This window comes from Macaca fascicularis, chromosome 5, assembly GCF_037993035.2.
Source record: "Macaca fascicularis isolate 582-1 chromosome 5, T2T-MFA8v1.1".
Lineage (NCBI taxonomy): Eukaryota > Metazoa > Chordata > Mammalia > Primates > Cercopithecidae > Macaca > Macaca fascicularis.
Window position 1 is genome coordinate 188,695,484 of NC_088379.1, and position 26,574 is coordinate 188,722,057.

At 44.5% G+C, this 26,574-nt stretch overlaps 1 protein-coding gene across 3 annotated transcripts in view; it reads left to right on the plus strand.

The window, feature by feature from the left end:
- The first annotated feature begins 268 nt into the window (after positions 1–268).
- The window catches only part of STOX2 (storkhead box 2), a 118,484-nt gene continuing 92,178 nt past the window's right edge, over positions 269–26,574 (plus strand). For all 3 annotated transcript variants that reach the window (XR_001491153.4, XM_015451063.4, XM_005556385.5), the window contains exon 1: positions 269–1,877. Coding sequence is in view for 2 of the 3 variants with exons in the window: in XM_015451063.4 (XP_015306549.2) it covers positions 1,712–1,877 (166 nt within the window). In the remaining variant the exon portion in view is untranslated. The remainder of the gene's footprint in view (positions 1,878–26,574) is intronic.

A 26,574-nucleotide genomic window follows, 5' to 3' on the forward strand; every position in this document is an offset into this window, starting at 1 on the left:
TTTTGGAAACCCAAATCGAGGAGATAACCGTTTTTGAATGAACGGCAGTGGCAGAGCATGGTCGGGGTTAGCAGCAACGTGGCTGGGCGCCTTTAACTCGGCGTGACCTCCGGGTCCCGGGCCCGCGTCCCGGGCCCATCGCCCCGGCCCGGGCGGCGCATTGGCCGCTCCTCCCCTCGCGCGCCGCGCGCGTTGTTGTCCTTTAGCGATTGGTTGTTGGACCAGAAACAGCTGTGCAGAGCCGTGCCATCTAAAGAGCTGTGGACCTGAATGCAGTGTAGCCGGCTGGCGGTGACTTACACCGGGACTCCAGAGGGAGAAAGGAAACGCTGCAGGCCACTTGCATTGCGTCTTCCAGGCTGCGTGGACCTGGCGCCCCGGCGAGTGCGGTTGTGGGGGAGCTCGCCGTGGCGCCCCCTCCCTCTGGCTTTAGCTTCCGTTGGGGTTGGCGCAGGTGGGCCAGGCAGGGCACCGCAGATCTCCCCGTTCCCACGAAGGCTGGCTCGCTGTTTCTCTCCGAGGGGGAGGGACCATCCTAAAAATATGTAAATATCCAAGCGCTGGCTCCAGCCTGGGGCAGCAGCCAAGGTCCCTGCGCCGCCGCCGGGTGTTTTACATGAAAATGAGAAGCCTGATGGGAACCACGCTCTAACTTAAGGCAGCCTGGTGATTAGCATGAGACTGGGCGGCTGTCCTGCTTCCTGCCCTTCAATAGCCGTTCCGCGCGCTCGCGCCGGAGCAGCTCTGCCACCGCGCGGGGGTCGATCGCAGGCTCGGCGTCCTTGGCAGCCATGGCTCCGTCGCCGCCTCGGCCAGTAAGTAGGAGCATGCATGTGTAGGGGGCACATGCGTGTCGGCGCCCCCACCCAGCCACCCACCCGCGCGCACGCACGCACAGCGCCCGGAACCTCGGCAAGGGGAAGATTGACGAGGCGCTGCAGTCGCGGGGACGACGCGGGCTCTTCCTGGATTCCGCAGGAGCCCGCCCGCCGCAGCTGCTGTCTGCAGAGCCTGCTCGGATCCTGTGCACACGCGCCCCCGGCTCGAGCCTCTGTGATGAAGACTGCCTCCCGGGGACTGCAGCGGAGGCAGAGCCAGCCAGCGCCAGGGACTGCGGGCCGTGCGGCTGATAGGCCCGCGGGGACACGACTCGGACACTGTCATCCCCACGCCTCGCGCTGAGCCGCCCGGCGCGGAGGGTCTGCCGCCGCCCCTCCGGACTCCCGCACGCCCGATCCCGGGTCAGCCCCGGAGGCCTCGGCTGCCTCATTTGTTTGGGTCTTTTGTGCCGTGGCTCCCAGTTGGCCAAGCACTCCTGCGCTGAATCGGGCCATTGTCTGCGCTCCCATTGCCTTCACGCTGCAAGTCTCGGCGCCCCCACCCCGCCCGCCCCCTCCCCGCCTCCTCCAGGCCGGGGAGCCTCCTAACGTGCCTTTCCCCCCAGGAATCTGGAAGCTATAAGCCGGGCGGATTGCAAATGAAGTGTAATGCATTGTGGGACGTGTGTAAAATCGGAGCCTTCGCCGTGGGGGTGTGGGGGGGCGTGGGGAGGGCCGGACCCGCCGCTGGCGGTGTAGACGCCGACGAGGAGGGGCTGGGAAAATGTGCGCAGAGTCCGCCCGGGTCGTGCCCGCCGTAGACGGATGAAGGAGCGCGGTGCGCCCCGGCGCTGAGGCCCCGAGGATCGGGGCGGCAGGTCGCCCTCCCCACCATGAAGAAGACCCGGAGCACAACCTTGCGGCGAGCCTGGCCTAGCTCGGATTTCTCGGACCGGGCCTCGGACCGCATGAGGTCCCGCAGCGAGAAGGACTACCGCCTGCACAAGCGCTTCCCCGCGGCCTTCGCGCCCCAGGCTTCGCGGGGCTACATGACATCAGGTTGGTTGGTGACCGCGTTTCTGCCCCCGCGCCGGGGCCGCGGGATGTGCTCGGTATCCCGCGGCCCGGGTGCTTGGAGGAGAGGACGGGCAGTGATGGATGCGATAAGTTATGGGGAAAGCAGGAAAAAATTAGCTCCCATCCACCATTTTGTACCTCCGCAAGATCCACAGCAGGCCCTCTCAATATGGGGTTGGAGAGCTATTAGTTAGGTAAAACGAGGGAGGGGGGACGAGCCGGGCGTTTTGGCTGCAGGGAGATAAATGACTGCAAGCCCCCGCGCTGCAGCCTCCTCGAGCTTTGTGGAGGATCCTGCGCCCAGGGTTGCCTGCAGTGCCAGGCTTGCTGGCTCCTGCGTGGTGGCCGGTTATCTGAGTGGGTATTTCCAGCAGCCCCCTGTTCTCCAAAAGGAACAGGTTCCATGCGCAGCTCTGGATGGGCTGAGTCAGGGGAGAGTCCTGCAGACATCCCAGGCTCGTCTGATTTGCACGCAGAGAACTGTGTTGGAGCTCACTGAATGCGTTCTGTGGGGGTAATGGTGTGGATGCGGATTGAATGCTCACATGATTCTGTGTGGATTTAACATACATTGCTTTGAATTAGGCTGTATGGAAAGAATGGAGGCTGTATCATGTATTTGCGTGTCAGACAGGAAGGACAAACAAAACGGTAAATGGAAAAGGGAGGCTTCAGAAAAGATTTCCGCTTAAAATGCAGTGCTGTGAAAAGCCTTCCTGAAGGAGCCAGTTCTTTTTTTGGAAATACAACGGAATGGCTTTGGTTTGATTTGGGAACCCAGGGATGAAATTCTTGAGGGAAATGCTGAAGGAGGAAAAGCCTGGAAAGCTTCCGTTGCCTTCTCCTTACTTCTCGTTAACCACTTGTATGTAATGATGTGTAAGGCATCGGTTTTTATTTATTTTTCATTCAGAGAAAAATTTTGATTTTCTTCTGAGCACACTGTAATGGAAGAACCGAGATTTTCTTTCAAACCGCATACTGTACCAAATCACTCTGAGCCCTGTCTTAACTGGGAAGATCATTTTAAGCTTGTGGTTGGTACTTAGAGTCTAGCTTTACTCTCTTTCTCCTAAAACAGCAAGTCCTTTTTAACTGGGGTCAGCATCTCATGCTTCAAAAATGCCTTGTGACCGCATTTCCACGAACGTAAAGCCTAAATAAAAGAACCATCTTTTTTATTGCAAAATCAGGCGACATAAGGATGTTGTACTATTTTGGCAATAAAGCTCCTTGATTTTCCCTTTCGTGAAAAGCCAAATTCGTAAAGAAAGTGACAACTACAGTTTCTGCTTCAGTCATTTCAGTCGCTGCTGTGGTTGCTATATTCCTCAGACTTGTGGCAGTAAATTTTGAAACACACCTAAATCCAAACCTAACCTCAAAACACGTATGTACATAAACCCATGTCTGCCCCTGAGTGTTCAGATAATCCTGGGTTTCATGTACTTAGGGTTTGAATGTCTTCATTCCACACTTCACAGTTCCCCTTATGCCTCCTAAAGAACCTGTCCTGACACCAAGTGTGAAGCTATAGGAGGGCTGGTGGCCATCATTTCTTCAACAAACCTGCAACACTGTGTTTCATGATTCAGGCACATTTCCAGGGAGCCAGTTTTTTTTTTCTTTTTTTTTAATCTATCTTGGCATTACCTCGTTATCACATTTTCATTCTTTGCAAAAGAACTTGTCTGCTATTGCAGGTGCTGTGAGGCATTTTTGAGGGCTTGAGGAAGAAGCTTTTAATTGTATTTGATTCCCTTATTTCATTTCTTGATCCGCAAATGGTAAGATGGTCCTATGGTGATAATGAAGGATAACCTGTTTCAGGTTGGCAGTTTTCTGTTCAGATTCAATGTTAGGTTACTGCTGAGAAATCTGAAGACCAAAAGATGGAAGAAAAGTTCCATCATTCATTCAGCACTTTTCTAGAGTGCCCCCGAAGAGCACAGTGCCTTGCTGGATTCTCATGGGGTTGTACGGTTGGATATAATATGGTTCTTGCCCAGGGAGGGAGGCTTGTCGTTTATTCTTTATTTTAAATATTAGTTGATACGTGGAATAAGAAGCAGGTGTTGCTGCTATGGGAGGAAATAGTAAACATGAAGACAAACACCTACAATGAACACTGGGAGAGTAGGTGGAGTCTTTCTCATGTGCAACTCTTTTGGGGGTTGGGTTGGGAAGGATGTGTATCTTCATGTATTTCCTTTACAAATATGGCTCCTTTCAAAATGTGGGTGTTGATAGAAATAGATGATATATTGAAACACTTGGAAATGATTTATAAGACATTCTCGTCCTTTTAGGAAATGTAAAGGAGATCCACTTTTATCAAGTTAGTGACTTTGGATACAAACGGAACCTTTGTCACATAAAATATTGAGTAGAAAATGAAACCTCTTAGAAACACATGAGGCCTTTCATATTTCTACTTTCTGTTTGTCCAGCCATTTGGTTTAATTACTACTGGTATCCTCATACTTGATTTTTAGTAAAAAGGTTTTTGTTGTGGGGAAATTACTTGGGTTCTAAGGACAAGATAAGCCTTTCAGAAATGTACTAAATGACTTAAAATAACTTCAGTTAAGAGACTATTTTTAGACCCCCTCCCTCAACAAATATTCCTGAAAATTGTGGGAAACAATCACTTAGTTTTAAGCTTCAGGACATGAGAGAGCCTTGGGAATTTCAAGAAATAGATATTAATAATTTTCCTTTTGGTCTAGCGTCCCATATCACGCAGTAGGTGCTTCAAGCAAAATTATAGGCTTCTGTAATAGCTTTCTAATGAGACAGCACTATTTCAAACAGCCTTTGCTCCACGAATAAGTAATTACCAGTGTGAAATGTGATATATAGCAATAGGCTTGACATTTAGCCTTGGCCTTTCCAATACCTTCAGGAAAAACTACACTTAAGCTCAAGAGGTTAGAGCGGGCACCTATAAACTAGAGAGGTCTTGCAAAAGGACAGTTAGGGAATTCTGAAACTTTAAGTCTCGAAGACTATGCCTTATGGGACTGTTTAAGCTCCCAACTCATGCTACCAAATCTGAAGAAATCCTAAGAATTCATGAGCTTCCTAGCAACCAGTAAGTTCACAGGCCATGAGATGACTTCATTGTTCATCTTGAATATTAATTTCCCAGTGGTGGTTTCTGGGCAGAAAGGGGAAGATCTTGTCTTTTGTTCAAATCAAGATGAATAATAAAAAGTGCATGGCATTATCTTAAGAAGAAAAGGGGTTGGACCAAATGGATGTGGGATGATTCTTGTGCATTTTCTAAAACTAGAAGTTACGATATTCATGAACTAGAGATAAAAGTGAAACTCCTCACAGAGGAGCAAATCTGTATAACGAACACTTAGTACTTTATGTATGAAAACATTTTCAGTTGTCTCTGTGCAATGATTTTCAAGGCCCCAAACCTGTGGTTGATGAAGTTGTTAGAGCTTTCTCTGTTAGAATTATGTGAACTGTAATCTCTTCACAAGAATGATGCTGCTAACTTTTCGTTTCCTTCACTACCCCTTCCCCCAGCCCTGGGGATGGGCACCTCTTTATATTCCATATATAATACCGTCAAAGCTTTGGGGGACATTCTTATTGATCAAGCATGGAAAGTAATTTTTTCACTATACAGGTTCTACAGCACACGATCCTTAAAAGCTTTGTTTATGAATGAGAAAGTGAAGTCCTGACCCATTTTAGTCTGATGCTTATCGTTTTGATAACATCTTTAAGGAGTAAAGTGTGCGTTTTGAATACTGTGATTTTAAAGGCTTTGAAAAGAAAGACAAAACAAAAGCCCTAAACTGACATTGCAAGAAATTGGAAAGCAGTTCTGTCTGCTGGGGAAGAATGGCCAGCTCATCACCTTCATTAGTTTATTAGTTTTTGGTTTATAGAAACTAATTCTGGGGCACATTTGACTGTGTGTTCCAGTTCCTTATGCTCTGTTATTTTAAGAGACATGAGGGTTTTCTGGGAGTGGAGGATGGACACTGGAGGTTCTAATCTGGGCCTGCCACAAACCAGCTGTGTCCCTGGCGAGTAATATGACCTCCCTCCATCCCCTCCCTCCATCTGTAGGAGTCCTCCACTTCCGTGCTGCCATTACAGAATTCGGCTCCGCAGTGGCTCTGTAATGAGCAAGTGCAAGACTTCTGAGCACTTACACATGAATCGTTACACAAAAGCTCGGCCCTCTTCCACTTTTTGGAGTCAGGTGCCTCCCGCATGTGGGAATAGTGCTCATTTTGCCGTACAATCCTATTTCCCATCATCCTGAAATGTTACATGAAATGTATGCATTTTAGGACTCGCCCTGGTGACCAGAGTAATGAGGGAGGAGGAAGTAAATTAAGACCTGGTAAGTTGTAATCATATGCAAGTTTTAATAAACAGCATCCCGTCACGTCCCATTCCTTCTTTGCGGAGATCCATTTTCAGCCTAGCCGCTCCAACTGTGTTTTAATTTGAAACTACCTATGTTGACTCCTTTCATCAGGCGAGTGGAAGTGAGGAATATTACACTTGGTGGTGAATGACTTTATTCTTTATTTCCCAGGAGAACGTGAGTGGGCTTACAAAAGGTCACCTCTCTTGGTATTTCAATATCTTTTACATTCTTTCCAATGTTTTTATTTGAAAGAAAGGAATATGAGTATATTGTATAAAAACCTTAGCACTTCTGCACCTCCAGAGCAATTCTGGCCTTAAATTCCCTACCCCCCGGAGACTTAGGACAATTCAGACAATGGTATACTCTTTGGTACACGATTGCTTAGGCTGAATGCAGGTTATAACTAAAAGCACAATCTGCTTGGACCCTTGCCAGTGGGTACTGTGCTAACTTTTGAATTTAGGACATGCTTTTGTAAATCAGTTATAGTGTGTGATGCCTAATCTATAAGGTATAAAGTAGAGGTTCTTCTAGTTGGTGAGAGTATAGATACAGTCTACTCCAAATTGACCTTATCCACAGTAACACAAGAAAGAAAGGACATGGGTGATTTTTTAAGTAGGGAGGAAACTTTTCCTGAAGTAGGAAAGGGCTGGTCTTTTTTAACATCATAATGCGCAACCAGTCAATCAGAAAATTCTATTTGTTCCTCCCACTTAAATATTTCTAAAACCTGTCTCTTCCTCTTCCATCTCTCTTGCTGAACTCTTTTTCTGTTCTATTATACCATCTTCCAAACATACCTCTCTTCCAGTTCCTTCCATCCTCCTGATGTCCCCCGAGGGCTTTGATGGTTTTGTTTTGGTTTTGTTATTTTAAAATCTCTCCTAAAGCAAAATTGCTCGTGTTGCTTCCCTTCCCAGTGTTCCCATCCATCACGCCTGTGGATGAAATCGTAGACCAGGGCACATCACAGTATAACCTCCCCCACTTTTTCCACCTCTTCTTCTCTTTCCCCCCTGTTCACCTCACCCTGCGCTCTGGGCTCTGGGAGCTCTTTACCTGCGGCAGTGCCTGTCACCTTGTGTACCTGTTGTAGTTTATGTGACTTTGCCCAGAAGGCGTCCTCCATCCTTGCAGTTCTGATAGAATCCTCTTTAGCCTTCCAGAACCAGCTCCTATGCCCCCTTCTCTTGCATCGTCTCTCAGATCCTTTCCAGAGTGAATTGCTCCCATGATGGTTGTTTTGTACTTGTGTTACAGCAACACGGTCACATTGTGCCGCACCACGAGTTTACAATCCATGTGCGTCTCCAGTCTGGGTGGTGAAATCCTCACTGATAGTACCTGCCTTATTCACATCTCTATTTTGCCAGCAACCACAGAGCTTGGCATGTATCAGGCACACAGAAAATGTGTATGGGATGAGTGACTAAAATATGACTTCTTAGAAAGTTGAATGAAGTCTTGAAGTCCTAATATGAGTCACCTTCTTGTAACTGCGGAAGTTACAAGTATGTATTCTAAGATCCTACTTTTGAAAAGATCTTCCATTGTGATTGGTAGAACCAGGACCAGCAAGCTATGAGTGGATGATTAGAAAGTACTAAATAATAGGATACAATCAAGAGTCAAGTTGAGTTGGTTGATGTGGTTGCTACAAGTGGAACTGGAGTTCCGAGAACAGAAGGATGTTGCTTAGAAAAGGCTGCCTGGAGGGAGGACTTACTTGGGTCTTGAAGAAGTGGGTTGATTTGAAGAGATGGAGAAGGAGAAGGATTTGGGGGAGGTTGAGGAAGCAATACAAACTAAGGCATGAAGCTGGAAATGAAAATGGATGTGTGAAATTTGTCTTACTGTAACTCTGGGATGTTATTAGAAATAATGTGTGGGATCTTGAAATTTGGGTGGATTCAGAGTTTGTGGGGTAGGTAACACATTTGTGATTTGGGGAGAGAAATGACGAAAGGAACCTTTTTAAAGAGGTGTCAGAGAGTGGCTTCCTGGGTAGATGCATGTTTTGAATGTTTACAGCCGGGGAGACCAGAGGGGAGGTGTTTGGGGGTTGATGTGGTGATCAAGCAGTAAGCCAACGACCACAGAACAGTGTGTCCTGGGCCAGGCGCAGTGGTTCACGCGCGCCTATAATCCCAGCACTTTGGGAGGCCAAGGCAGGCGGATCATAGGGTCATGAGTTCGAGACCAGCCTGGCTAACACAGTGAAACCCCGTCTGTACTAAGAATACAAAAATTAGCTGGGTGTGGTGGTGGTGTGTGCCTGTAATCCCAGCTACTCGGGAGGCTGAGGCAGGATAATCCCTTGAACCCTGGAGGTGGAGGTTGCAGTAAGCCGAGATCGCATCACTGTACTCCAGCCTGGGTGACAGAGCAAGACTTTGTCAGTGGGGTGGGGGAAGCAAAACAAACAAACAAAAAAACTGTGTGTCCCAGCACTGCTAGGCATTATTAGCACACCACCCTCAAGATGTTAAAAATATGTCTGCATACCACCTACATTGCTACCTATTTAATACTTCTCTTTAACTTGATCTACTTTTGTATTTAAGTGAATTAAAGAGAAAATTTTGCATTTCCTGTGAAATTATGGGTTTCCCTTGATAATTATATTTTTTCCTAATCCCTATTAAAATGGACGTTTAATTATTTCAGTAAAAAATATTCAACTAGATACTACCCGAAATGAACCCATGTGCCCGAGTGGTACTCACACCATATAGTGGAAAACCTGAGTAGGCCAAGGGAGGAGGGATGGCAGAAGGTGGAAAGGGTTACGAAGAGGAAAGGGAGAATCTGGGAGAACAAAGGAACTGGCTGTTCTTTGTACGTGGTTGGGTTTAAGAGGTGAAAGAAAAATAAAGGTGAACATGGCGAAACCCCGTCTACAAAAGATACAAAAATTAGCCACACTTGATGGCATGTGCCTGTAGTCCCAGCTACTCGAGAGGCTGAGCGGGAGGATCACCTGAGCCTGGGGAGGTTGAGGCCACAGTGAGCCGAGATTGTGCCACTACACTCCAGCCTGGGTGACAGAAGGAGACCCTGTCTCAAAAATAAAAATAAAAATAAAAAAGGTGCAACAGATTTTGTTGTTGTTGGAAGAATACAGTAAACGACCAGGAACCTGCAGACAGTGAGTGGAGAATGAGTTCCATTTTGGGCTAGTGGTTTGATATTCCAACCACAGAGGGCTTTCAGGTATACAGGTGAACAATAAAGGCATATAGGTTGGAGGTCATGTGTGCGGCAGTGTTCGTTGTGAACATGAGAATAGCTTGGCTGTCTGTGCTTTCTGTTCCCCTTCTTGGAGGGGAGCAGATGACCGATTTTTATTTCCAGCAGAAAGAGGTTCAGTTGGATTCTGTTAACTCAGAGTTCTCCTTGAGTTTCTGAAGCCTGGAAACTCGAGGCTAGGATTGCTTGGAGATTGTCTGCTTTCCTATTCCTAAAAGTAAAGTGCCCTTGAATTCTTGGATTTGTTTTATTAGTGTTCTCATTTATTCAGAAGCCACTGCATTGTTGATAGAAGGGATATGTTTTTGATATCTATAGTCAGATCTGAAAAGAGAACTCTGCAAGTAGCAGCACAAAAGACTAGGCCAGCTATGTAAATAATGTATATTTCAAACATCTGTCATATACCTATCCCGCTGAAAAATTATGGCTTAGGTAACTCATACACACAGTCAAAGTCTCCATTTATCTTTCTACTTTAATCCGTGATGGCCCCTCCAGGCCAAGTTTTCTCTTTTTGAAGATAAAAGAGAGAGATTTGGCAGATGCCTGTGGGCAGTAGGGGTAGCAGGACTATTGCCTGGCCTTATCTGTCTGATGGCCGTAGTTTCAGAGGGAGGAGCCATCCTCTGCAATTAACACTGCCTTCTCACCCCTACAGATTCCTGTCTGGTCGGTTCCCCTAAGAGAGCTAATATGCCATTTATTGCTTTTTGGCATATCCAACTTTTGCTTTGAAATTGTCTCGTTATTAGAGAAATTGAAGGCCGCCATAGTGACTGAGGTGCATGGGGTATTTGTCCTTTTTTTTTTCTTTTTGGCTGCCCAGTATCTGAACCTCTTTTCAGTGTCTGTGTCACTCCCCATTGTTACACGTCAAATGTGTCTGCCCAAAAGATATGTTCAAGTCCTAACCCCTGGTACCTGTGAATGCGCCCTTATTTGGAAATCAGGTCACTGTGGCTGTAACCGAGTTAAGATACAGCAGTACTGGAATAGGTGAGCCCTAAATCCATATGACCGGTGTTCTTATAAGAAGAAGAAAAGAGACACAGACACAGGGAGAATACCATGTGACGAGAGCGGCAGAGGTGGGAGTGATGTGTCTACAAATGAGGGAAGGCCCGGGACCGCCAGCCACCACCAGAGGCTGGGAGAGAGGCATGGGATTGCTTCACCCTCAGGGTCCGGGAAGGAAACAATCCTACTGACACCTGGGGTTTCCGCTTCTAGCATCAGAGCTGGGAGGGCACATATTTCTGTTGCTTTAATCCGCCCACTGTGCGGTGCTAGTTCCAGCAGCCGCACGACACTAGTCCGCCACCTGAGCCTTGGTGGAAGGCAGCGCCCGCATTCTCTGTGAAGATGCTGAAATTGCTGTGTAGTTACTTTCCTGGCCTTCCTTACGTGGAGGGCAGGGGCCAGAGACCTGGGTTTCACCCATTGGATATTCCCTTCTTATGACTTCTAATCTGGTGCTAGTAAGGTAAGATGATGGGGACTGTGAGACAGAGTCCCTGGATGTGGTGGTGTAGCATGATGGCATTCGGAGGCCAGAGGTGGCAGCCGGCAGGCGGTGCCCCATGTGACCTTGCTAGCGGTGCCAGCTGCAGGTTCGTGCTTGGTGGTGGCTGCAGAGGTGTCCTTATTGAAGCGGCTCTGGCTGCATGCTTCAAGCCTGGGTCTCCAGCCCTCCCTGGGATCCTTAAGTTACTCAGTGTATTTTACTGTGTTCTCTTTCCTGAGAGGCTGTGTAGCTGGTGATTTAGAGCAGAGATGTGGACCACGTGGCTTGGCTTCATAGTTCAATGTTACCATCACTAGCCAGGTAAACTTGGAGAAACTACTGATTTTCTCAGGACCTCAGCTTCCTTACCTGCAACATGGGAATAATAATGGTACCTACTCATTGGGCTTTGGGTGAATTAATACGTGTAAAGCACTTGGAACTAAGCTTGGTACAATGGAAGCATGATATCCCTATGACTGATTTTGCCATTAAAAGTAATGGCCAAAACTGCAATGACTTTTCCACCAACCTAATATTAAAAGAGCCAGCATTGGTTTCTGCAGTATAAAACTGAGAATTGCATCAGACACCTATATAGAATCACAACGGGATCTCAATCGTTGTCACTTCAAAATATTGATATAAAGAGTGGCTTGCACATAAGCTACACAAAAAAGTACAGTTGAGTTTTACTTTGCAACCATGTCATCTTCCTATGGTGACCTTTCCAGAGCCCTTTTGTTTTCCCCTTTCCAATAACACCCTCTTCCCTCTACTTCCTATTTGCTTCCTCCTAGTGTTTAGAACTTAGTTCCTTGAGGAAACCTGATGGGGTGTGACTGAGCTGGCTCCTTCTCCGTGCTCCGGCAGCACTTCTTGCACACACCTCTGAATAACCGATACATCTGCCATTTTCTTGCCTCACCCTCCATCTAGACTGGAAACGCTTTCAGGCCGTGGCTTGGGTCTGACTTGGTTTTGTGCTCCCAGTGTCTAGCGAGTGCCAGATGGGTAGCAGGTACACAGCAGTTTAAATAGATACGGCGACACATGGTCTTGCTGGCATTCCCAGTGGCTTCAGTGGACTCTGTATTTCGCGTCTTTCTCTAACCATATGCATGCTTGGTGCCCCAGGGGTTGATGCGAAGAAGCCACCGGGGTGATTGTGGTGGATCAGTAATCTTGACCCACTCACAGGGGCCCAGAGGAGCAAACTAAAGGAAACTGGGGTAGTTTAGCTATAACCACCGGGTTGTAGAGATATGAGCTTCGGTCATAGGATTTTTAAGAATTCCGGCATGGATCTTTGGTGAAATTATAAAACAACGTCTTCTGAACTCACCAAACGTCTAAGAGAAAACTTCCATTTAGATTACGTGCTAGAGCTTGTGATTAGAACGGGGCATTCTGTTAACCTAGTGAACTCATTGAGATTATCATTTCCATTAGTTTTCAAATAACTGAAAGAAGTATTTGGACATATTTTCCCCACATTTGCAAACTGGCGGTTTATAATGCAGACAATGGGCAGATGTGGATAACTTTTTAACAGTGCTTTTAAAAAGACTGTTTAGCCAGAGAGTGAACAAGTCCCAAAGAGCAGAACAGTGAAGATGGCAATAGTGTCAAGTGGATTTTTCCTTATTTGTGAGAGTGGCTTCTGTCTGTGTTCATCAAATGCCTTTATTCAGTAAGGCAGCACTGTGATTTAGGGCTTTGAAATCAGACATTCATACACTGGTGCTGGCACCCACTTGCTGGCTGTGGAATCCTAACAATCTATGTTATCAGTCTATCCTCTGTTTTCTTATCTTTAAGATGAGGATAAAATAGTATCTAATTTATAGTTGTTATGTGGATTAAATGCGCAAATGCAATCAAAATAATTAACATAGTGCCTGACGCACCGTAAGAACCTAGTACATCTTTGCTACTATATGATTATTTCTTTTGGAACATAACTATACAGGATTGACTGGTTTCTAAGTGTTTTACACCTGAGGATGCAGAAGAAGAGAACTAGCGGGCAACTTGTGTAGTGCCGCGCAGAGTTAAAAGCAGCTTTAAATGGGATTCTTCGCCTAATATTTGGTACTCATTTATCAGAAATCAAATATTCCGTTTCTTACTGATTTTGGTATGTGCTCTGCTAAGGAAATCTACAGAATTATTCATTTATTTAAGTGGGCTCATTTGTCCTTGAACTTCCAACTAAGGGAAAATGGCAGAGAATCACCGCGCAGTCGGCAGTCAATGTTCCCGTGGAATGTAACTCTAAGAGAACTTGGCTTTACTGAAAATCAGGGAAATTGTGTCCCATATAATCAGACATAGCTTACTCTGAGATTCTTATTTAGACTTTTCAGTTGAAGGTAAAGGAGAAAACTCCCGTTCTGAGCTGCGAGTTCAGCTGCGTGTTGATGTGTTTGCATATGCGATAAAAACCAGTCTCACAGAGCACAGCTGAGACAGGAAAGCTGTGAAATGAAAGGGCATCTTTCAAGGCCAATTTTGAAAGTAAAGCCAGTAGGCTCTCTCCTGCCAACCAAGTGCATGTTCCTCCTTTGGCGAGTTTGTAAAAGTAGTGATGGGCCCAGTGGAATCTCAGGTCAGCACGGCCTCTGGGTTGCATAGGAAATAAAAGGAGGGTGCTAGAATTGGAGGTCCACTTTTCACATGTGTGAATTTTTCATCTGCTACAAGCAGATGGTTTGGCAGCCAGGCCCGGGGCTCCGGGATGACAGCCTGCGCTGGAGGAGCGGAGTGGGTTTTCCCTCTGCACCCACCTCCTGTGAACCTCTGCACCAGCCAGGATCTGGGAGCTCAAAGCTGTCCACTTTTGCTGCATGTAGCCCTGAGTTTCCATGTTACTTATTCATTTGCAACACATCCTTTCCCTTCCTTCAAATCAAGGGAAAAATAACTAAAGAACGGAAACGGTACTAAGTAACTTGTTTTCTCTGGTTATGCCCAACTAATTGAACTTGGAAAGCCTCTTCTACTTAACATTCCACAAGTATTGGCTTTCTTTAGTCAAAGCATAGCTTCTGGAGCATGCAGATCTTGTTTTTCCATATGGTGTACCCTGCTTGATGTGGGTGATTTAAGCACTCGGAGAGTTACACAGAATGTTTGTTTGGGATGCCAGAGGCATAGTAAATAGTAGTGTACCATCCTGGCCTAAGGGCCAGAAATGGAGGTTTCCATTGTGAGATGCAGCCATATGCGTGCAAGGCTTCCTCTGCAAGGCAGCGTGGTGGAGTGTGCTCGGGCTGGGATTGGTGCTGTGGGCCTGTTAGAGGTGGGGTTTAAGGTTCTGCGGTCGTGGAGTCAGGCCCCCCGGGAGGTGTGTGTGAAGCTCGGCAGTGGCTCAGGCCTGGGACATAAGCACAGTCTGACAGCATGCTTCCTCAAAGACAGCGGAGTTCTGGTGTGCTCCTGAAATGTCAGTATGAAAAAGGAGTCTCTTTACCCTCAATTCCCTTTCCCCTAACAAAGGAAATCATTGTTGTTGTTGGGACTGTTTTTTAAGATGGTCTCACTTTGTCACCCAGGCTGGAGTGCAGTGGTACTATCGTAGCTCACTGCAACCTCTACCTCCTGGGATCAAGCAATCCTCCCACCTCGGCCTCCCAGGTAGCTGGGACTACAGTTGTGTACCACCATACCTGGCTATTTTTAAATTTTTTGTAGACTGGGTCTTGCCATGTTACCCAGGCTGGTTTCAAACTCCTGGGGTCAAGGAGTCCTCCTGCCTTGGCCTCCCAACGTGCTCAGATTATAGACATGAGCCACTGGACCTGGGCAGAAACCATTGTTTATTGAGCATGTACTTGGTACGTTGGTACCTGTGTGTTACCTTATTTAGTCCTCACAGCATTCCTGCAAGGATGCCACCGATTACTATTTTAGCAACACAAATGTAAAAAATCTGAGAAAACTGAGATTTCACACACACACACACACACACACACACACACTCTCATATGTATACTTTTAATCGTGTTCAATGTTAGTAAAATAACTTCTTATTTTTATTTATTTTTATTTTTAGTTTGAGACAGGGTCTTGCTCTGTCACGCAGGCTGGAGTGCAGTGGCGCCATCTTGGCTCACTGCAACCTCCACCTCCTGGGTTCAAGCAATTCTCCTGCCTCAGCCTCCTGAATAGCTGGGATTAAAGGTGCCCGCCACCACACCCGGCTAATTTTTGTATTTTTAGTAGAGACGGAGTTTCACCATGTTGGCCAGGCTGGTCTTGAACTCCTGACCTCAAGTGATCTGCCTGCCTTGGTCTCCCAAAGTGCTAGGATTACCGGTGTGAGTCACCACACCCAGCCAACTTATTTTTAAATAAAGTATTTAATATTATTTCATTCCCCCAGTGGTTCATTTTGCACTTCCTCTAAGTGGACCCCACTGTAGAAGCCTGTGCATAATGAGAGAGCAGATTTTAGGGCTCCTTGCATATTCTAACAAGTCTAACCCTAAATATTTGTGTATATTATTTAAAAATAATCTCTTCTCAGCCAGCCGAGTTTCTTCTGAGAATTATCTTGCCTTACCCAAAGAACAATAAAGCCTCCTAAGATCTGGCAAGGGGCGGGCTGGGGCATTTGCTGAGTGTTTCCCTGCTGCTATTTCTTCCTCTTCCTCTTTTTAGCACCTTATAGTGGGTTTCAAATGCCATTGTAATGCGCTCGTGAGCTCCTTAGTCATCTTAATTGGCTTAGTGTTATCATGAGCTGTCAATCATGCAGTGAACATCCCTGAGTCTTGGAGAAGATGAGATAGTTGGGATCGAACAACTCCTAGGTCGTAACTCATTTAGTGCAAAGGTACCTCACAACAAAATTTGAAACTTCAAATGAAAAGAAGTCTCAAACATAAACATAATTTCATTCATTTGCAAATCATTTTCTTTTGCTCACTCATTTTCTCTTGTATTTTTCTTGACTTTCTTAGTTATGAAAAATTGCTGAAGAAGCATTTGGTTTAGCACAGTCTAATTTCTGCCATCTGTTGTTGTAAGAGTTTGACTGAACATTATTCTGAGGATAGCAGTAGGCTAGGATCCAAATAATGGAACAATTTGACAGTACCTGGCACAATAATTTAAAGTGACGGAACTGGGGGCAAAGAAGAAGTTCCGTGGGTTTGCATGGTGTAAGATACAATTCAGTTCAAGGTAATCAAGAAACAAATTAATAAACTAGAAATGTTGAATATGATTAAAAAGGATAGATGGTTAAAATTTGGGTGAACCAACTGTATCTTTGATAAGAATCAGTGAACTGGTTTAGAATACATTAGATGTATATTAAAAAATCTTCAATTTTGGGGAAAACAAAAAAAGGCGTCCTTGTGACTCCCTGTAGGAGGGTCACTCTGAGAAAATCTGTTAACAATTTCCTCCAGCATTTCAGTGGTCCAGGAGGATGGGTTCGGTAACCCATGGCAACACAGTGAATGTGGGTAATATGAAAACATAAGCTTCGTTCAGTTCTGTTAGTAGGAGGACTTTCAAAATCTAGCACCTACATAATCCTTGGAATGTATAAGATTTAAAATAATACAGATAAAGGAAACCCCAGATCTTTAGAACATTTAAGAGCAGTCACAAAGCTTTATGACTTACGGTACATATTTTTAAAAGACCAAAATTACTTTTAAACAGTATATAATAGTTAAAAATTATATCTTTTATTAACACTTACCCCTGTTTCATGGCTAGCTAACTAGCTAACACTTAAATTCTGTGTATACTATACTGAAGAAATGTAACACAAAGTTGTAAGCTTTTAACTAAAAATATGATTTATAGTTTCTCTGTATTTTTAAATTTAGAATCAAGATACCAAAAGATAAACTCATAATATGAAAAAGGTCAAATTCACTTGTATTCAGTTTCCTAAGATAAGAATTTCTTAATTATCTGCATGTCTACTTCTTATTGTCTTCCTCCTTCTAATGATATGCTGGGAGAGATCTGACTAGTAAACTACCTCTTTAAAGCAAAGGGTTAATGATATACAGCACATTAAATGTACAGAAATTGCATTGATCTGAGCTAGATGACTTTCCACAAATTCGCTATTCCCTGGTGCTTTGAGAAGATGAACGGTTTGTTCCTAAGGTGCAAATATTATTTTAACTGTTTAGATTCATTTTTAGTCATGCATTTTTTTAAACTTACTTTTTCAAATTGTGGTAAAAAAACACATACCATCTTTTTTTTTTTTTTTTGAGACAAAGTCTCTCTCTGTCGCCCAGGCTAGAGTGCAGTGGCATGATCTCGGCTCACTGCAGCCTCCACCTCTCGGGTTCAAGCAATTCTCTGCCTCAGCTTCCGAGTAGCTGGGATGACAGGTGCCTGCCACCACGACTGGCTAATTTTTGTATTTTTAGTAGAGGCGGGGTTTCACCATGTTGGCCAGGCTGATCTTGAACTCCTGACCTTGTGATCCACCCACCTCGGCCTCCCAAAGTGCTGGGATTACAGGTGTGAGCCACCACACCCGGCACAAAAGTTACCATCTTAACTTCTTAAGGGTACAGTTCAGTGGTATTAAGTACGTTCACATTATTGTGAGGCCAACATCAGGGTGTATCCTGGGAACTGTTTTCATCTTACAGAACTGAAACTGTGTACCTATTACACACTAACTCCCAGTCCTCCCTACCCTGATCCCCTGCAACTACCATTCTACTGTCTGTCTCTGTGAAATTGATTACCCCACCTCATCTAAGTAGAATCATAAAATATCTGTCCTTTTGTGACTGGTTTATTTCACTTAGCATATCACCAAGGTTCATCCATGTTGTAGCATGTGTTAGAATCTTCTTGTTAAAGCAGAATTGTATTCCATTGCCCACATGTACCATGTTTTGTTTATTCATTCATCTGTTGATGGACATTTGAGTTCCCACTATTTTGCTCTTGTGAAGAATGCTGCTGTGCACACAGGTGTGCAAAGAACTGGCAAGTCCCTGCCTTCAGTTCCTTTATGTACATACCCAGAAGCAGCATTGCTGGCTCACGTGGTAATTCTGTTTAACTTAGTTTGAGGAACCACCAAACCATTTTTCACAGTGGTTGCACCATTTTGCATACCCACCAACAGTGTACAAAGGTTCTAATTTCTCCACATCCCTGACAACACTTGTTATTTTCTGTTTTTTTTTTTCCTTGATAGTAGCCATCCTAATGGATGTGTGTTCTTAGTCATGTATGTTACGAAGTATACTCATAGCTCCGTGCTGTGCATGATGTGTCTTCTCTGAGAAGTTAGAAGAAAACTGGAGGAATCTCTGTGTGGTCTGCTGCACAGAGAAACAGGATTGGCTGGAGTCTTTCTTAGAAGGCCGCTGTCACCTGATCAGTAACCAACGTGGAAGACAAAGGCAGAGCTGATCAACAAAACTGCTTCTAGTTTACTGTGCTTTTATTTGAATACTGTTTTCTTATTTTTTTTTTTTTCCAAGTGAGGGAAATATTTAAATACAGGCAAAGTCAACTTGTAATTCTTCAAGTTTTATCCCTGTTTGCAGTGTGTGTGATGAGGTAGTGCTGTGGGATGTAACCATATGGGCCCTTCCCAAGTTGCTTAAAATGTAGTGAAGAGCTTAGAATATCCTTGGGGGTGAGCTGCACAAAGTGAGGTGTCGGATGAGTCCTTACCCGGGGCTGTGAGGGGTGTGGCATGGAGTTGTCAGGCTGCATTCAGCAGGGGCAGCATTGAGTTGACTCTGTCTTGTATTCTAGATGTACCCTCCGGAAGGTAGGAACACTCTGTAGACTGTGGTTCCTAGACACCATCTGTGGAGGAGCATTGAGTTGGTTCCTTCTGCAGAATCATCTGGGGAGCTTGTTAAGCAGATACACATCTTGGCCTCATTCCCCAAGTATTTGTAGCTTGGGATGGGGCCCAGAACTTTATGTTTTAAAAGCTCTTGAGGTGATTCTGATGTACAGTTAGGTTTGGTAGCCACTGATTTGGAATTGCCTGTCCAGGACAGGGAGCCTCTCAGCTCCTTCCTTCAGATCCTCACTGCTTCCTCACACCTTCAGCAAACCAGCGTTGCCTGTTCGTGTCAGGGCCTTGACATGTGTGCTTGTTTTATTAGAGAGGCAGGATCCATGCTTGCCTTGAAGGCCCACACAGTTGGCTGGAGATACACAGGAAACCACTGCGTGACAGTGGGATGAGGGTGATGATGGGGGCCTGAGGAAGGGGCGCTGGATCCCACAGAGACTAGGAGATGGGAAAGGACTTCTGAGGAGGCACAGGAGCCCCTGTCTGCCCTTGGAGGGGCAGGCAGCCCAGCAGGAAAGGACAAGAGAGGCTGGAGACAGGAGGAGTCTCCCAGGCAGTGCTCTCCTTCTAGAGGCCAGCAGATGATAGAGACAAGGCGAGAGAGAGGAGAGGCCGGGACCCAGGAGGACCTTATATTTCAAGCTGAGGAGCTGTCAGGTTATTCTGAGCTTAATGAGTCCCAGACAGACTTGAAGTAGGGGAGTGACATGTTGGGATTTGCATGAGAGAGAGAGATTGCCCTGTCTCAGGGTGGAAAATGGATTGTAGGGCCTAGAGGAAGAAACTGATAGGCAGGCAGTGGATAGAGATAGGCTCTCAAGGGTGTCAGGGCCAGAATGTTGAGGAATTCCATGCCTGGTGGTGCCTGTCTCCACCTTGAAGCAGGAAGTTGGCTGCAAGAGTTAGAGGAGGTCATGGGCAAGATACCAGAGTTAAGATAGCTGTGCTGGCATCAGAAGGTACATGCGTAGACCTCCCTTAGAGAGTCTTAGGCAGGCCTGCTGAGACTGGATACCATGAATTTGTGGTGGCCTTAATTTGTATGACGCAGTGATTTTTATATGTAGTGCTCTATAATCTGAGTGCAAAAGTAGGAATATCAAACATTTGGATTTTTCTAGGTTTATCACTTTGCCAAGTAGAAGGATCTAGAGTAATGAGGAAGTTGAAGTTTCTTTTTCTCCCCATGCTGTAACCTTCGAATGAAGTCAGTGCTGATGGGATGTCTCCTTTGGGGGTTTGTTCCTAGTGAAAGCACAGGTTGGTATATGAGAAGGTGGAAGCACAGGTTTGGTGTATGATACTTCTTAATCTTCTGAATGCTTCTCTAATGATGGTAGTCTCAATACTCAAAAAAGGAATCCAAATTGAAAGAAGTACAATGGGTGAAAATTTGAATCTTGATCACAAACTGTCATTTCAAACTCACTTATTTTTTGGTAGAGTTGGGGTCTTGCTCTGTTGCCTAGGCTGGTCTTGAACTCCTGGGCTCAAGCGATCCTCCCACCTGGCCTCCTAAAGTGCTGGGATTACAGGCATGAGCCACCTTCCCCGGCCCCAAACACACTTGCAAAGTTGCTTGAAGAATAATTCCAAGTGAAGTCTATTATCATGAAGAATTATTTCTGAAGGATACTTGAGCTCTTCTTAAGCTCTAGTCAAGAAAAATTGATCACCTAATTAAGCTTTTGTCAGATGTGACTTGCTGTGTATATAATGTTCCACAGGACAATGTAATATATATAACTAGGACTAGAATTGCACTAATTTGGGATAATTGGGAGGAAGACCTGTCTAAAAAAGTGAAAGATTTAAATTTTATAGAATGTTTAATGGAATGCAGTCTTATTACTTTCATGTCCTTAGGCTATCTAATGAATGGATAAATTATTTATAATTAGCATATCATTGGTTCTACTAAGAGATTGCTCCTTTTAGTATTTGAAAACAGGGTTTTTTTTTTTTTCTTCTTGAATCGTTGATATGGTGCCCTGAAATTTTATTGATGCCAGTTATTTCTCCTAGCTAAAGGAAAGGTAACCTTTAACCTGGCCCTATCCCATCATCTCCAAACTCCAAAATGGTAGATTTTAAATCAAAATGAAATTTTATTACATGGCAGAACCAAGTAATTCTGCATCCTTAATGACATGTGAGTCTTTTTCTTTTTATAAAAGAAATCTGTATTTCCACCACCTATATGAGAACAGATGTGTTAAAATTCAAGACGAAAAATACACAAATAAATATTCAAGATAAAGAAATAAAACATTGAAGATAAATTAAAAAGTACAGATTTTAAAAATTAAGAAAATAAGGGAATAATAAAAATAAAAAATATAAAACATTCAAGATAAACACTCAAAATGATAAATAAGTAAATATCCAAGAAGAAATAAATAAGAAACATGTTGTTTTCCCTAAAGAATATTTTAGAATTCCTGATAATGTTTTCCACTTATTGAGGCCCTAATAGTAGTCAATGATATTCTTTCATTTAATACAACAACCAATTCTCTGAGGTTGGTATTATTATTATATCAATTTACTGATAAGGAATTTGTGGTTGAACATTACTAGCTAATTAATGGCAGCGCAAGGATTCAAATCTGGATCTGCTAACTTTTCTTAGGACGAACCTTTAGTACTTCACCCTCCAATGTATAATTAGAGTGAAGCAAAAAGTGTTTTTTTTTTTATTTGTTTGTTTGTTTTCCTTTTGAGACAGAGTCTTGCTCTGTCACCCAGGCAGGAGTGCAGTGGTACAATATCGGCTCACTGAAACCTCCGCCTCCCGGGTTCAAGCAATCCTCCTGGCTCAGCCTCCCAAGTAGCTGGGACTACAGGCATGCGCCACCACTCCTGGCTAATTTTTGTATTTTTAGTAGAGATGGGGTTTTGCCACATTGGCCAGGCTGGTCTCGAACTCCTGACCTCAGGTGATTTGCCCGCCTTGGCCTCCCAAAGTGCTGGGATTACAGGTGTGAGCCACCAGGCCTGGCCATAAATAGTGTTTTTTAACCAGATCTGTAAAAAAGTTAGGAGATGGAAACTGGGCAAAGAGTAAAGTGTCAACTGCTACTCTTAACAGAAGGAAAAAAGTGCTATTGGTGCAAAAATGGCAGCGTTTGGGAGGATCAAAACAACACATCATGATGAGTATTATTTCCTCATTGACTCTGATTGCTTTTCTAGTCAGTTATTGATTCTTTGCACACATGTAGACTTTTGAGTTGGTTTTCTCGAAGCGGAGCCAATGCCAGATAGTGGCTTGAGGCCCGGATGTGGGAGAAGGCTGGCCGAGTTTGGGCACAGGCTCTGCACAGAGGCAGCTGTGTAGCCTGGCCCCCATGCCTGGCCTCTGTGTCTTATGTGTGAAATGGGACAACAGCAGCACCTGCTTCATGGGATTGTTTGAGGATCAGATGCCTTCATCAGTGTAAAACCTTGAGGATAGCAATCTTTAGTTTAATGTTATGTGCTCAGGAACAGTTAACAGTTATTGTTATTAATAAGCTTGTTGTCAGTTTAGCAAGAAGCAGCTCTGGACCTCTAAAAAGGGGTCATTTATTTCTGAGAACTTTCTGGGTCTTTTTTTTTTTTTTTTTTTTTTTGAGGTAGGAGAGACTTAACTGCTGGTAATTACGATCTCTCCTGACCTATAGGAGCTGTTTGAAATAGTGTGTTTGAAATAGATGGGCTTTGCAAGATAGACATGGTCCTTTTTCAGTGCACATGTTACTGAGCTAGAAGGACCCATTAGGACTTAATGGTTAGGAGGTTGCCAACTGATGTTTTTGATACGAGGTAGGAGGGTGTGTGAGTGCTGGTGTGACATTCTAATAATTGCCTTGTTTTGCCCTTTCCGGGTCTTACCCAGGGCTGTACATCTGTAAGGAGCCACTATCAGTCTGCTCTCTCTTCTTGCTTAGGAGAACAGACTTACCCTGTTTTTCCACTTGCAGGTAAGTGAGCAGGGCACACAGGCATCAGCAGGGCACACAGGCATCCCACCAAGTGGCCCGGAAACAAACCTGGCTCTGCGCCCCTCCTTGCTGTGGTCGGATGGTCTTGCAGAGGCTGTGATAGGACCAGCATGATGGTCAGGCTACTCAACAGAGAACATACAACTGCAGAATCTTTCCGGAAGAGAACAGGGGTGCTAAGGATCCCTGGCGTATTATTTCAGTGGTTCCGTTTTGCAGTGTTTGTTTATTGGCTTTGTGGCAGCGTTTTTCCCCAACAGACTGGTGTTCAGTTTAGGTCATCTGTTTTAAGTGCATTTGTGTCTTTCACATCGGTGAGGATAAGGAGCCCTCATGGGGGACATTTTGTATCTGGTGTACCCTCCTGTTCATCTCTGCACCTTCCCAGAGCTGCCCACGGAATGCTTACAGCCCCAGTGGCCTCCTTTCTATGCAGAAGATAAACTGTTGGGTTTAAAGCAAAATGAAATAACAAAAAAACCCACACGAACACGGAAGCCTACATCAGTGTCTGCAGGAGCTTGGATTCTGCCCCCTTCAAGATTCTTGAGAAATTTATCTTTCAGCTGGAGAATACGGTGAAGAGAATAACAGAGGAGAGCTTTGGGGTTCAAGGATTTATCAGATATTTCAATTATTAATGGGCGATCAGGATGGAGGTCTAGGACAAGCTTGTGGTTTTGCTGAGGCACAGATTTTAATCCCGTGTCCTGTGAGCGTGGACCTGAATCGTTAACCCAGTGAGCTGGCCGAGCCTGGCACTCTTGCCAACCCAGTGTGGCTCCATGGGCCTGTTCTCAAAGTTCTGAGACAGGAGAGGGGATTAAAAACCTGGTATCTTGGGAGGCGGAGGTTGCAGTGAGCCGAGATCACACCACTGCACTCTCCAGCCTGGTGACAGAGCGAGACTCCATCTCAGGAAAAAACAAAAACAAAAACAAACAAACAAAAAACAACAAAAAAACTTGATTTCTTTTTGGAAATAGTCCTGAGAAGAACACCAACCAACCACAGCTGCTGGTGATAAGAATTAAGAGAAAATGACGATGTCTGAGGAAGTCATAGCTCTTACTCAAAGGAAAAGAAGCTTTGGATAAAGTATGAAATGCAAAACTTGGTAATGGTTCAGATCTGTGATATAACCCAAGCCCCGAAAACGTAACTCCTGGAAGCATCTGGAGAATTCCTCAGATGAGTATGTTTCACTTGCCATCTTAATTTTTATACACACAATATTTAAAGATATAAGGCAGTAACTTAAAATTTCTAGTTATTGGGGAAATTACATGGGATCTAGTCATGATAAAAAAAACATGGAGATTTGCTGAAGTCTTGGGGCCTCTCCATTACTCACAGCTGGTTTCTTTGCTGCAGCGTATACAGGATGAGACCAAAAGTGTTCAGAGCTGTGCCCCGAATATCAAGTACACAGCTATCATTAAATCAGATATTTTATGCTGTTTTTGATTGTGTGGTGATATTGGCCTTCCTTTGAATAATCCAGTGAAGATTTAGGTAAATGCATTAGGAATCCAAGGAAAAGAATGGTCTAGGTCTGGTGGTTTGGAAGTAGTATGCATTTTCTCTTTCTATGACGTTATGTGTACTATGTTGGGTCATCGCCATACCTGAGTGTAGTTTGGGGACATAATTTATAACAATAATCAATTGATTATTGGGTATATTTCAAATACCTTAGGTGAGACTGAGAAAGTGATGGAATCTCTGGCCATGGATCACACCGGTTCTTCTGAGCCTTCTGCAAACATTAAAACCAGATGAACAAAGAGGCCCTTGCCGGGGATTCATAACTCTCACTTCTCACTGCCATTCCCACATACAACCAAAAAAAAAAAAAAAAAGGACCATTTAGCAGCATTGAATGTTGAAAGGCCACAACACCGACAAGCTTCCAGTCAAATGTATTTCTGAGCTACAACTACTGTTTTGTTGGTCTTATGTTCACTGCTCTGTGAATAATTTTGTACAGCAAGAAAATATTACAACCAATTATCCTAGCTATACAACTTTTTTTGTTTTGTTTTGTTTCTTTGAGATGGAGTCTCACTCTGTCGCCCAGGCTGGAGTGCAGTGGCACCATCTCGGCTTACTGTAAGCTCCGCCTCCCGGGTTCCCGCCATTCTCCTGCCTCAGCCTCCCGAGTAGCTGGGACCACAGGCGCCGCCACCGCACCCGGCTAATTTTTTTTTGTATTTTTAGTAGAGACGGGGTTTCACCGTGTTAGCCAGGATGGTCTTGATCTCCTGACCTCGTGATCCGCCCGCCTCGGCCTCCCAAAGTGCTGGGATTACAGGCGTGAGCCACCGTGCCCGGCTTTTTTTTTTTTTTTTTTAAGACGGTCTTACTCTGTTATCCAGGCTGGAGTGCACTGGTACAGTCATGGCTTCCTACAGTCTCAAACTCTTGGGCTCAAGTGATCCCCCCAGCTCAGCCTCCAGAGGAGCTGGAGCTGCAGACATGTGCCACCAAGCCCAGCTAAGATTTTTATTTTTAGTTATTATTTTTTATTGTTTGAGACAGGATCTTACTCTGCCACCCAGTCTGGAGTGCAGTGGCATGATCATGGCTCACTCCTGGGCTCAAGTGATACTCCCGCCTCAGCCTCCCAAGTAGTGGGGACTACAGGTGTGTGCCACCATGCTTTTTTTTTTTTTTTTTTTTTTTGTATTTTTCATAGAGACAGAGTCTCATTATGTTGCCCAGGCTCATCTCCAACTCTTTTGTTCAAGCCATCCTCCTGCCTTAGCCTCCCAAAGTGTTGGGATTACAGGTGTGAGCCACTGCTCCAGCCATAACTTTTGTTTTCAAGAAGGAAGTTAGTCTTCAATATTCTGTTCTAAAGCTTAAAGAATAATATGAAGCTATATTTATTTCCCTCTGTTTTGGAGGAAGAGGTCATATTTTTTGGATGTTTTAAGTCTATTTATGAATAACTTCAATATCAGTTCAAATACTGATCTAGATCTACAAATTTTCTTTTTTTCTTGTATGATAGTCCCAGGATCATATGTGGTTTCCGCAGATATCTTCAAATCAGAGAGGCTGAACATAAGCCATACTGGTTAAAATAGAAATTTCTATTGGGGGACAACGAAAGTGTCTTTGTTAGTATCAAAATAATTCTTAAAAATATTCATCTAGAAACTGTCGTGTTTGTTCTTGTTGAGATGATTGTGTTAAACCCAAATCCTAGCTTGTTGAGTAATTTTTCCTTTTAATTTCTCAAAAGATCTTTATTTATCATCTACTATAATATATTAATTATGGAGCTACTGGTTGGGCATGGTGGCTCACACCTGTAATCCCAGCACTTTGGGAGGCCGAGGCAGGCAGATCACCTGAGGTCAGGAGTTCAAGACCAGGATGGCCAACATGGTGAAACCCCGTCTTTACTAAAAATACAAAAATTAGCTGGGTATGGTGGCACACGCCTGTAGTCTCAGCTACTTGGGTGGCTGAGGCAGGAGAATAGCTTGAACCCAGGAGGTGGAGGTTGCAGTGAGCCAAGATCGTGCCACTGTACTCCAGCCTGGGCGACAGAGTAAGATTCCTTCCCCCTGCCTCCCCCCACCAAAAAAAAAATTATGGAGCTACCATATTCCTGGTACTCTCTTCTATTGATTTATTCAGAGTTATCTAGTGTCTATATGCAATCAATATATTAGTTGCGAAGTGTCTAGGAACAG